The following is a 12,721-nucleotide window of genomic DNA, read 5'->3' as shown; positions in this document are numbered from 1 at the left end:
AGTTTCAATTTTGCTTGTTAATTAATGGCAATTTTCTTGCTTGATGCTTCTATGCTTCAGTTGATTTGAGAGATGTTGAGTCATCCTCAGGCTCCAGTTGATGCTCATTCCTGCTTTTGAAACTTGGAATGTCACAGATCCTTCTCGGTGCCTGAAACCATAACACATCCCTACCCTATCTTGTGACACCCGGCAAGTGTGAAGCCTGATTTTAAATTAGCAGAGTGCGCCATAAGACCAGTTTGTTAGCTGAAACTTATTTGCATGATAAGGATGCCCAATTTCTTCAAGTGCAAATACGGTAGTGTTACTGGACTTAGTAATCCAGAGGCCTGGTCTAATAATCTGGAGAAGATCAGTTCAAATTCAACCATGGCAGTTTCACAGTTTGCATTTTTTTTAAACTGAAAATAAAGTAAATATGACCATGAAGCTGTCAGATTGTCATAAAAAACAACTCGTTCATTAATGTCCTTCAGGTGAAGAAATCTGAAATCCTTACCCAGTCTAACCTATATGTAACTCCAGTGCCACACCAACATGATTCACTCTTAACTTCCCTCTGAAGTGGCCCAGCAAGCCATTTAGTTGTGTTAAACTTTGGCTAAGATCAAGTGTAGTACCGTTTCTGACCAGCCACCATGACCCCAGGGTGGTTCCTCCCTGGTCAGGAAGGTATATGCTTGCATTTTTGGAAACAGGAGGTGGGTGGGGAGGTTTGACCCATCCACCTCCACGGAGGTGTGTGGGGGACCTGACCCATCCACCTCCATGGCACGAACCTGGTATTGCAGTACTTCCAGGAACGGTGCAGTGGCTCTAGGCCTTTTGGCTAAGAGCATTGGCGCAGAGTGATCCTTGGCATGTGCAAGGTGACCTCTGGCGTTTGTGATTTGACAAAGAATTGGAAACGATTGGCTACGAATTAAAAAAAAAAAAAAAATACAAACATGGCCGCTTCTCGGCCTTTTGGCTAAGATCAAGTGTAGTACCGTTTCTGACCAGCCACCATGACCTCCGGGTGGTTTCTCCCTGGTCAGGAAGGTATATGCTTGCATTTTTGGAAACAGGAGGTGGGTGGGGGACCTGACCCATCCACCTCCATGGCACGAACCTGGTATTGCAGTACTTCCAGGAACGGTGCAGTGGCTCTAGGCCTTTTGGCTAAGAGCATTGGCGCAGAGTGATCCTTGGCATGTGCAAGGTGACCTCTGGCGTTTGTGATTTGACAAAGAATTGGAACGATTGGCTACGAATTTTTTATTATAAAAAAAAATACAAACATGGATTGCAGTGAGAAGGCCCACCTCCACTGTCTCGGTGCAACTGGGGATGGACAATAAATCCTTTCCAGCGATGCCCATTTCCCAAGAATTTTTTTTTTTTTAAAAGGAAGTCCTTGCATGTTGGTATCTCCAGCTCAAGGTCAGATGGAACAAAAATATGCAGGGAATCCTCTCGAGAGCATTCCAGGAAAGAGATGTCAGTCAAGCAACATTCTATAATAATTTGCATGGCTGCGGAAAAGGTAGGGGGATCCTCATAGTTTGTCACAGTTTCACCAAAGTTTAACCACGTGGTTCTGCACTCTGGCCACTGGTTCCACGCTGGTTGTCAGTGTGTTAAGACCCTGATGCAGTCTGAAGCAATTGTCTCGAGTTATGTGGTATTATTGAGTGAGGCGTACTGATTTGTCCAGCTTAACTTGGTTCACACAGCTCCTTCTCAACTAAATTTTTGAATTTAGGTTCCATGCTTAAAAGAAAGCTTCAAGGTGTGAACAACATCTTCAGTGTGGGTTTTCAAGTTTTTACACCAACCCTAAAAGTATATTATTTCACTTGGCAAGCTGGTTATTGCAGTTGAATTTTATTTGAGATGTTCAGGTAAGACTTAGAGATTGAAATGACAGAGTCTTAATGCTTTAGCAAGGACATATTTGCATAACCTGCAGTTTGCACAAAGGTTAAAGAAATCATTATTAAATTTAATCAAGACGTGGGTGTCGCTGGTGAGGCCGGCGTTTATTGCCCATCTCCAGTTGCCCTGACACCTTTTCTGATTGTTCTTAAAACAAACCACCTATGTATCCCAGGATTAACTTGGGTTTCTTCTCAATTAGAGTTCTGTTTTAATGGCATTCGTCAGCATACACTCTCTTTCCCCCCTCCCCTTTCCCCATCTCTTTCAAAGAACAGTCTCTTTTTTTTTTCTTTGTCCATTACTGCTGGACTTCTCTAAGATATCAGTCCAGTGGAAGTTTACTTATTTATTTTACCAAATGTTGGGAGACGATCATCATGGATGCCTCGATGAAGGATTTTATGTCCTAAGATCCCAAGGCATTATACATTGCCTCATGAGTTCTCATCAGGGCAGTAAGTTGCTTTGAATTAGAACGTTTATTAAGTTCCTGCACTTTTTTGAAGAAGGTGCCTTGTTTTGGTATGGGGAAGGGGTGGCACTGCTTACTGCTGATGCCTTGTAGTGCAATAAAATACAGGAGATTTATCCTAGAACTTAAAGTTGCATGCACGTCTCAAAGACTAAGTAGTGTTGACTGGGAACTTGTTTCTGGCTGTCTATTTCATGGGTGCCCACTTTTGCTGAAACATGAGAGAATAATCATAATACTTCATAATAGACTTGTTAGCTAAATTAAATCCCACGGATGAAAGGGACACTGGCGGTGTAGTAACGAAATTGGCTCGGGGACAGAAAGCAGAGTAGTGGGGAATGGTTGCTTTTCAGACTGGAGGGAAGTATGCAGTGGTCCCCAGGGGTTGGTATTCGGACCACTGTGCTTTTTAATACACACTAATGACCTGGACTTGGGTATGCAAGGCATAATTTAAAAGTTTGCAGATAACACAAAACTCAAATGTAGTAAACAATAGTAACCAACTTCAGGAGCATATAGACAGACCGGTGACATGGGGAGACACATGACAATTGAAATTTAACGCAGAGAAATGTGAAGTGATACATTTTGGTAGGAAGAATGAGGAGAGGCAACATGAACTAAATGGTACAATTTTAAGGGGGGTGCAGGACCAGAGAAACCTGGGTATGTTTGTACGCAAATCTTTGAAGGTGGCAGGACAAATTGAAAAGGCTGTTTTTAAAAAAAAAAGCATATGGAATCCTTGGGTTTATAAATCGAATCATAGAGTACAAAAGCAAGGAAGTTGTGCTAAACCTTTTATAAACTGGTCAGGCCTCATGAAGTAGTTGAGGCTAATAGCATAGATAGATGCATTTAAGAGGAAGCTCGATAAGTACATGCGAAAGAAGGGAATGGAAGGGTATGTTAATGGGATTAAATGAAGTCCATTGGGAGGAGGCTCATGTAGAGCATATACCCCGGCATAGACCAGTTGAGCCGAATGGCCTGTTCTTGGGCTCTAAGTTCTATGTAATTAATCTTTTTGTTGTTTGCATATTTTCTTCTTGCAGTCTTTAAATAATCTGACCTGTCTTTCTCTGAAGGTTCCACCCTACAAGTCAGCTTGTTAGATACACCCAAAACAGTTTCCAAAGCTGCCTGAATTTGAATACCTCTCTGCTAGATTCAAAAGAAACTGTCAGTCATAACATAAGAAATAGGAGCAGGAGTAGGCTATTTGGCCCCTCAAGTCTGCTCTGCCATTTGATAAGATCATGGCTGATCTGATCTTGGCCTCAACTCCACTTCCCCGCCCTCTCCCCATAACCCTTGACTCCCTTATTGTTCAAAACGTGCATGTCATACACATAACTGAGCAACTCACACAGCATATGTGTGTTTAAATGTTACCTGGCTTCTCCCTCAAGCCTTCGAGACAACCAATTAAACTGCATTATATGTATATAGTTAGACTGGTAACAGCTGGTTTTTAAACTCTGCCTTGTGACTGAATTAAAGGGACAGCTATGAATCTAAGACTGCACAAAATGGTTCTCTTTTTTTTGTCACAAAGCATTGAATGAAAAGTAGCAAAAGAGATTGGTTTGGCTGCATTGGAATATTATGTGTAATTCCAGGCAATGCATTACAGGAAGCGTATTACTACAATGTAAAACATACAGTGAAGATTCATTAAAATTGTACCAGGAATGAGAGATTGTGATTATGAAGAAAAGTTTTCAAATTTGGTGCAGTTGAAGTGGGATCTAATAGAGGTTTATAAAATTATTCATATTTTTGCAAGGGTGATTGTTTCCATCGTCATTGAATCCATAATGGAGGACAGCGACTTAGAACAAAGGGGAAATTTTGAAGATTTTTTTTAAGAGGTTATTAGAACATGGAATGCTTCATCAAAAGTGACTACTGAAGTGAGACTTTAACATAATTTGAAAGAGAATTGGATTAATATTTAAAAATGGAATATATAACAGGATATGGGGAAAGGATGTGGAAATGGAACGCGAATTGATGGCTCCCATTAAAGAGCTCACACTTGCACCGGCTTACATGATTGAATGGCCTCCTGTGCTGTAATTTCAGTGATTCTGGCAAGATTCTGATAATTGGGAAATTTAATCTGCTGATTTTGGTCGTGGTTTATATTGTAATCGGGTATCTGTAACATAAATCTTCAGTTTTATTTCTATGTAGTTCATTACCATTCAATATGCACTACCCTCAAATGAGAGGTGACATTGCAAAACCTTTACTCGTGGCATTTTTAAGCAGATTTTGCTTTTCTGAAGGGGAAAAGAGTACCTGAATGAGATCACAAAATGTACCTCTCTAATCCAGCGAAACAAATGCAGTGCATTATTGTATCAATGCATTATTGTGTTGCCCCTTTTAAGATTTTTATAATATTGATTTTTTTTTATAGCAGAAGACCATCATACCAAAGTCACAGAAGAAGCTAAGCTATTGAAAGGTTTGTAATGTTCATTATATTTCATGTTTCAACTAGAACAGGGCACTCGACGACTGTTGTAAATTACTGACATAGCTAACGTTTTATCTTTAATTTTGTTTCGTGGTTTGAGTTTTTTCTCAATTGTAATGAGAATGTGAATTTCACAGAAACTGGTAGCAATAACTTTTGACATCAGTTATTTTGCATTCGTTATAAATATAGCACATCAGACAGTAAATCACAAGATAGTTGTGGATGAGAAAGACAATTAAACTCGTGTTAGTTCATCTATCCAGAAAGATCCTAAAGTTCCCCCCCATTCCATTATCCAATTGTTTCTTAAAATATTCCAAGTATTTGCCTCCATCAATCATCCAAAGAGTTTGTTTGTATATTGATCACTGTTTTGTGTGAAGAAGGCTTTGCTGACATCATTCCTAAGTTTACCCTTTACGAGTTTGAACCTATATTCCTTTGAATTACTTTCAATTAAATTGCAAAAGTCGCATTCTGGATTTACCATTTCTATTCCCTCAACTTCTTACAGACTTCAATAAGATCACATCTCAGACACAAAATTTCAAGGCTGAAAACTCCAAATTTCTCGTAACTCAGACATCATAACTTAGACCTTTTAACATTAGGGATCAGCCTTGTGCCATATCTCTGCACTGCCTCTAGCACTTAAATGTGTCTTGTTTGTTGGAGACTTGAACTGTACACAGTAGTTAAAGTACAGTCTGATCAGTGGAAGATAAACTATTGCTGGAAATGTTCTGACTACAGTTGGATGGATCACGGTAGAGCCAAATAAGGGCAATCCCACTGAGCTGGACAAAGGAGGCAAGATGTTGGCGGAGATGGTGTGATCGACCAAGTCGTCTGCAGAGAGGTCAGAGAGGGATAATGCATCATGGTCACAGAGGAGGCCATTTGTGACTTTCGTTAGGACTTTCAGTTTTATAGCAGGAACACAAATTTGATGGGTGAGATTCCAGCATGGAGTTAAGAGAAAGATGAGCATGGATTTGGGAGGCAACAACACTTTCAATACTAGTGAGGCACTAGTTTTCAAGGACAGGAGAATAGAGGGTGGGTTTTTTAAGGAGCATGTGATGATGGCAGTTTTGAAAGGGAGGGAGACGATACCTGAGGAAAGGGAACCACTCGCAATGTAAGCTAGCATTAGGGCCAGGAAGGGTGTTGAGATTAGATTATCTCTGGTCTTTCAAATAATCAGCATTGACTGTAATCAATATTGTGGGTATAGTGTGTTTAATCGAAGTTTAAGGCCGAATATAACACACTAGTTATACAGCAAAAACATACGACTGTGACAGGTAGCTGGTACTGGCCCCGATTGGACAGATGGCCAGCGTACACAAACCACTCTTCTTCCTCTCTCTTTCTGAACTATCCAAGAGTGTTAGACCGACATCAGCATTAGATCCACTCTCAGGAGCCCTTTCTGAACTGCCCAGGAATGTTGAACCGAAATCAGCATACATCCACCCTCAGGAGCTCTCACTCCACTGTCTGTGCTGAGAGCTTTTCAGGTCTTCTATTTTTTATGGGTGGACCTGGGGTAGAATATTGACAAGTCAATTTAACCTATCGAAGTTCCCCTTAAAACAAGGTGCCCAATGGTATGTCAAGTTCTTTGTCTAAACTTGCATATGAAAACCCTCTCCAAAGAGATCATGCTTTTCCTACATTCTGAAGGCCAATCCATCTGAATTCCTCTTATCGAACATAACATAAATAGGCCATTTGGCCCCTCGAGCCTGCTCCGCCATTCAATAAGATCATGGCTGATCTGATCATGGACTCAGCTCCACTTCCTTGCCCGTTCCCATAACCCTTTACTCCCTTATCGCTCAAAAATCTGTCTATCTCCGCCTTAAATATATTCAGTGACCCAGCCTCCACAGCTCTCTGGGGCAGTGAATTCCATAGATTTACAACCCTCAGAAGAAATTCCTCCTCATCTCAGTTTTAAATGGGCGGCCCCTTATTCTGAGACTATGTCCCCTAGTTTTAATTTCCCCACGAGTGGAAATATCCTCTCTGCATCCACCTTGTCGAGCCCCCTCATTATCTTATAAATTTCAATAAGATCACCTCTCATTCTTCTGAACTCCAATGTGTATAGGCTCAAGCTATCCTCATAAGTCAACCCCCTCATCTCCGGAAGCAACTAAGTGAACCTTCTCTGGACAGCCTCCAATGCAAGTAAAACCTTCCTTTAAATATGGAGACCAAAACTGTACGCAGTACTCTAGATGTGGCCTCACCCATACCCTGTACAGTTGTAGCAGGACTTCTCTATCCCCTTTATATTCTTTGCAATAAAAACCAATATTCCATTTGCCTTCCTGATTATATGCTGTACCTGCATACTAACTTTTTGTGTTTCATGCACAAAGATCCCCAGGTCTCTTTGTACTGCAGGACTTTGCAATTTTTCTCCATTTAAATTATAATTTGCTTTTCTATTATTTCTGCCAAAGTGGATAACCTCACACTTTCCCACATTATACTCCATCTGCCAAATTTTTGCCCACTCACTTAGCCTGTCTATATCCCTTTGCAGATGTTTTGTGTCCCCCTCACAATTTGCTTTTCCACCCATCTTTGTATCATCAGCAAACTTGGCTACATTACACTCGGTCCCTTCATCTAAGTCATTAATATAGATTATATATAGTGAGGATCCAGCACCGATCCCTGCGGCACCCCACTAGTCACTGTTTGCCAACTGGAAAATTACCCATTTATCCTGACTCTTTGTTGTCTGTTAGTTAGCCAATCCTCTATCCATGCTAATATATTACCCCCAACCCTGTGAGCTTTTATCTTGTGTGGTAATCTCTTATGTGGCACCTTATCAAGTGCCTTCTGGAAATCCAAATACACCACATCTCATACTTATTTTCCAGGAAAACATAACTTAAGCAGTCCCAGTAAAACATAACTTTTATATATTAACCCCATACTTGTCTCGCGCTCCAATACAATAATGTAAACACAGTGTTATTCATGCCACAATTTCATTTGCATAACCATATATTTTAAGTATCCTAATTTCTAACAACGGAAGCTAGGTAGTCAGCAATTTAGTGGGAATGGGGTCAAGGGGCAATAGGTGGGTCTCGTGGGTAAAATGACCTCAAAAAGAGCATCTAGGGAGACACGAAAGAAACCAGAGAAAAACGTGGGGCTAGGACAGGGAAGAACCTGGGAGAAGGTTTGGCTTGGTGGGAAAGGGGGAAGCAGTATTGGCAGCTGAACAGATGGCCTAAATCATAGTGACGTAGAAGTCCATGAGCTCCAAGAATGTAGTTGACTCTGAACAGTGGGCAGGGCAGAGGTATTTTAAGAGATGGTTCGTAGTGGAGAAAAATGCTGGGGAGTTATCTTTGCTCTCCAGGATAATCATGGCATGGTGAGTGGTTTTGACAGAAGAGAGTAAAGCCCAATCGCGCTTGATGTGGTCCAGCTCATTTAAGCTGTTGAGATTAAAAATTCTTTGCTCAAGAGTTCAGGGTTTTTTCATGTTTCTGTGGGTGATTGATGTTTGTGCCAGGGCTGGTGGGTGATGTTTATGGCACTTGTTGACACAACATCCTAAAAGTGCAGATGAACATAATACAAATTATGAAAACCAGTACATAAGTTTGCATTGTCAGGGAACGATCCAATCAAAAGTCAATATAAGCACTAGACCGTAACAGTACTTTCCCTGGGATGAGAGAAAAATGTAATTGTGTATATATGCATTTTTGAAATTGACATGGGAGTCACGAATGTTTGTTAGATCTTTTTTCAGGAATGTTAGAATTTTACATCCAATGGACTAAATTGATACAAGTTCGTCTAAACTCCTCCACATTCTCTTCCCCCTCCCCCCCCCCCCCCCAACAGATTTATAAACGTACACCCATTAAACAATTTTTAACTTGAACTCGTGTCAAAGTAAATAATCAACGTTTGGGATGAGGCATGTTAATAACCATAGAATTAAATGCAGTATTCTAGATTTTCATATCTTCTGTGATGATTTGTATCCTGTGTTCAAAACCACTTAATACTACCAATGGTTCCAGAATCAGTATTTGTATTTCAGAATTTCAGGAATTGGTACATAGCACTTTACAAAAACATTTGAAGTGTTGCTGCAAAAAATTTAAAATTGGAAGTCTATTTTAAAAGATATGAAAGTGATGACTGAGGAAATGTTTTAGGAAAATCTTTGTGTCAAATGAAATGTACTAATTATGTTCAGGGATAAAACCCCTGCAGTCCGTTAAGCATTGTATATAAATATCAAGTATTAGAGAATTATTTGTAGTTGAACTATAAATGCAAATAGAATTAGGAAAATCTCTTCTTTGTCTTTGTAATTTATATAATCACATGAATCCTAGAATGATACAGCATAGAAGGAGGCCATTCAGCCCATCATGCCTGTGCCGGTTCTTTGACACAGCTGTCCAGTTAGTCCCACCTCTTGCGCTTTCCCGATATCCCTGTATTTTTTTTTTCCCTTCAAATATTTATCCAATTCCTTTGTGAAAGTTACTATTGAATTTGCTTCCAGCACTCTTTCAAGTAGTGCATTCCAGATCACAACAACTCGCTGCGTAAAAATTGTCCTCGTGTTGTCTCTGGTTCTTTTGCCTAGCACCTTAAATCTGTGTCCTTTGTTCCGGGATGTGGGCATCGCTGGCAAGGCCAGCATTTATTACCCATCCATAATTGCCTTTGAGAAGGTGGTGGTGAGCTGCCTTTTTGAACTGCTGCAGTCCATATGGTGAGGGTATTCCCACAGTGCTGTTGGGGAGGGAGTTCCAGGATTTTGATCCAGCGATGATGAAGGAATAGTGATATATTTCCAAGTCAGGATGGTGTGTAACTTGGAGGGTAACTTGCGGGTGATGTCCTAGGTGGTGGAGGTAATGGGTTTGGGAGGTGTTGGCGAAGAAGCCTTGGCGAGTTGCTGCAAGGGCATCTTGTAGCAGGTACACGCTGCAGCCACGGTACGCCGGTGGTGGGAGGAGTGAATGTTGGAGGGGTTGCCAATCAAGCGGGCTGCTATGTCCTGGATGGTTTTAAGCGAGCTTCTTGTGTCGTTGGAGCTGCATTCATCCAGGCAAGTGGAGAGTATTCCATTACATTCTTGACTTGTGCCTTGTAGATGGTGGAAAGGCTTTGAGGAGTCAGGAGGTGAAAGACATGCCTCAGAATACCCAGCCTCTAAAATGCTCTTGTTGTCACAGTATTTATGTGACTGGTGCAGTTAAGTTTCTGGTCAATGGTGACCCCCAGGATGTTGGGGGATTCAGCTATGGTAATGCCATTGAATGTCAAGGGGAGGTTGTTAGATGCTCTCTTGTTGGAGATAGCCATTGCCTGGCACTTGTGTGGCCCGTATGTTACTTGCTACTTATCAGCCCAAGCCTACATATTATCTAGGTCTTGCTGGACTGCTTCATTTTCTGAGGCGTTGCGAATGTAACTGAAGACTGCAGTCATCGGCGAACGTCCCTACTTCTGACCTTATGTTGGCAGGAAAGTCATTGATGAAGCAGCTGAAGATAGTTGGGCCAATAACACTGCCTTGACAAACTCCTGCAGCAATGTCCTGGGACTGAGATGATTAACCTCCAACAACCATACCCATCTTATTACTGACCCTTATGCCACTGGAAATAGTTTATCATTATTTACCCTATCAAAACAGTTCATGATTTTGAACACCTCTATCAAATCTTCTCTGCTCTAAGGAGCACAACCCCAGTTTCTCCAGGTTCTGCAGTAAATCTCTTCTCCACCCTCCCTCAGGTCTTGATATCCTTCCTAAAGTGTGGTGGCCAGAATTGAGCACAGTGCTCGAGCTGGGGCCTAACCAGTGTTGTATAAAGGTTTAGCATAACTTCCTTGCTTTTGTGCTGTATTCCTCTTTTGATAAAGCCAAGGATCCCATATGCTTTTTAAAAAGCATTCTCAACTTGTCCTGCCACCTTCAAAGATTTGTGTACATACCCCTTGAGATCTCTGTTCCTGCACCCGCTTTAAAATTGTACCATTTCATTTATATTGTGTCTCCTCATTCTTCCTACCAAAATGGATCACTTCATACTTTTCTGCATTAAATTTAATCTGCCATGTATCTGCCCTTTTCAGCAGTCAGTCTATGTTCTCCTGAAGCCTGTTACTATCCTCATTGTTTACTACATTTCTGAGTTTCGTGTCATCTGCAAACTTTGAAATGATGTCCTGTATACCCAAGTCCAGGTCATTGCTATAAATCAAAAAGAGCAATGGTCCTAATACGGATCTTGGGGAACACTACTTTATACTTCCCTCCAGTCTGAAAAATAACCATTCACTACTACTTTTTGCTTTCTGTCCTTTAGCCAATTTTGTATCCACGCAGCCACTGTCCTTTTAATCCCATGGTTTTTAATTTTGCTTAAGTCTATTATGCGGTACTTTGTCAAATGTCTTTTGAAAGTTCATATACACAACATCAACTGCACTAGCCTCCTCAACCATCTCGATTACTTCATCAAAAAACTCTATCACTTAAGTCAAACACGATTTGCCTTTACCTAATCCATGCTGACTTTCATTTATCATTAATATATTTAGTTTCTGCAGAAATTAATGTTAAAATTGCAGACTAAATGTATGTTTCTGGCCCTTGTTTGAAAATGTGGTTGTGTGAAATAATGCAGATTACCATACTCATTCTAGCTTAAATTTAAATATACTGAGATTATTGTGATGAATGAATCACTTACTTCCTTTCCTCCTTTTTAGGATAATATGGGAGAACAATTGAGAGTTAAAAATGCTGAATGATCAAATCAACTACTCAGATCACGGCTTGTAATATTGCTATAAATACACTGACAAACTTGGGAAGCATTTTAGGAATTGCAATGGCTGTCACTTTGGGACTGCTTGTATACATACACTTGAATGGATAGTTTGGATATCTGTGAAAGCAAGAAACTGCATGCCTGAATTGTTGAAATGTTTGTTTGTAAGACATCAGGATCATATACCCTAAACAGCAAAAATGTCATGAGATGCTAATGCAGTATTTATTTATGGAATCGTGTGCAGTGTCTGTCTATGAAGTAACTTGTTCCGCTAATTTTTTTAAATCTACTGTGTCTGACGCGTGGCTTCTCCTACATCTGTAACAGCTTACATTTAAATAATGTCTTTAATGTAAAACAAAATTGAAAAGCACTTCATTGGGGTGAAAATTTACACCAAGAAGTGGTGGGATAATGGTTGGCATAAGGTCATTAAAATCATGGTCTGAGATACATCTTATGGCAGCTTGTGAAGAGGAGGAGGAGGAATTTAGCCAGGCCGAGTGATTTAGAGGAGGTATTCCAGAGTGCAAGGTGAGGCGAAGGAGGAATGGAGAGAGTAGGGTTTATGCTGGCACACAGGAGTTGATGGTGCAGATCTCAGCAGGAAAGAGAGAGTTCAGGATCTTGTAAATAAGGACGAAGCTTTTGCTTTGGATACATTGGGGGATGAGGAGCTAATGGAGGTTGGCGAGGGCAGAGAAAATCGGTGAGCTAGCCTTAGGATGATGGTGGTGGAGTTGTGGACAAGCTATACTTTATACAGGGTTGCGTTTAGGAAGCCAGGCAATGTCAAGGAGGGATAATACACCACAGTCACAGAGAATGTTTGCGACTGGTTTGGGCCGCATTGGTTTTGTGGAGATATTCAGGAGTTGCGGGAGACATCGGCATGGGTTTGGGAGGCAACAACGTGTTCAGGACTTTGAGAGGAAAGGGAGTTTGGAGATGTTTGCCCATTTAGAATTGGGA

The 12,721-nt window shown here is 40.8% G+C and overlaps 1 protein-coding gene, 1 non-coding gene and 1 pseudogene across 7 annotated transcripts in view; all 3 read left to right on the top strand.

The window, feature by feature from the left end:
* The window catches only part of slmapa (sarcolemma associated protein a), a 242,193-nt gene that overhangs the window by 164,209 nt on the left and 65,263 nt on the right, over positions 1 to 12,721 (top strand). For 5 of the 6 annotated variants that reach the window (XM_070895261.1, XM_070895266.1, XM_070895264.1 and 2 more), the window contains one exon: positions 4,830 to 4,877. In XM_070895261.1, coding sequence (XP_070751362.1) covers positions 4,830 to 4,877 — 48 coding nt within the window. The remainder of the gene's footprint in view (positions 1 to 4,829; positions 4,878 to 12,721) is intronic. The other variant, XM_070895262.1, reaches the window with a different exon arrangement.
* Positions 585 to 819, top strand: LOC139277823 (U2 spliceosomal RNA; annotated as a pseudogene).
* On the top strand, positions 954 to 1,151 carry LOC139277709 (U2 spliceosomal RNA). The gene has a single exon (XR_011596130.1). It is a non-coding gene; the product is annotated as a U2 spliceosomal RNA (small nuclear RNA).

The sequence above is a fragment of the Pristiophorus japonicus genome, chromosome 12, assembly GCF_044704955.1.
Source record: "Pristiophorus japonicus isolate sPriJap1 chromosome 12, sPriJap1.hap1, whole genome shotgun sequence".
Taxonomy (NCBI): Eukaryota; Metazoa; Chordata; class Chondrichthyes; family Pristiophoridae; genus Pristiophorus; species Pristiophorus japonicus.
Note: the sequence above shows the minus strand (reverse complement) of the source record. Positions and strands in the feature narration are given on the sequence as shown.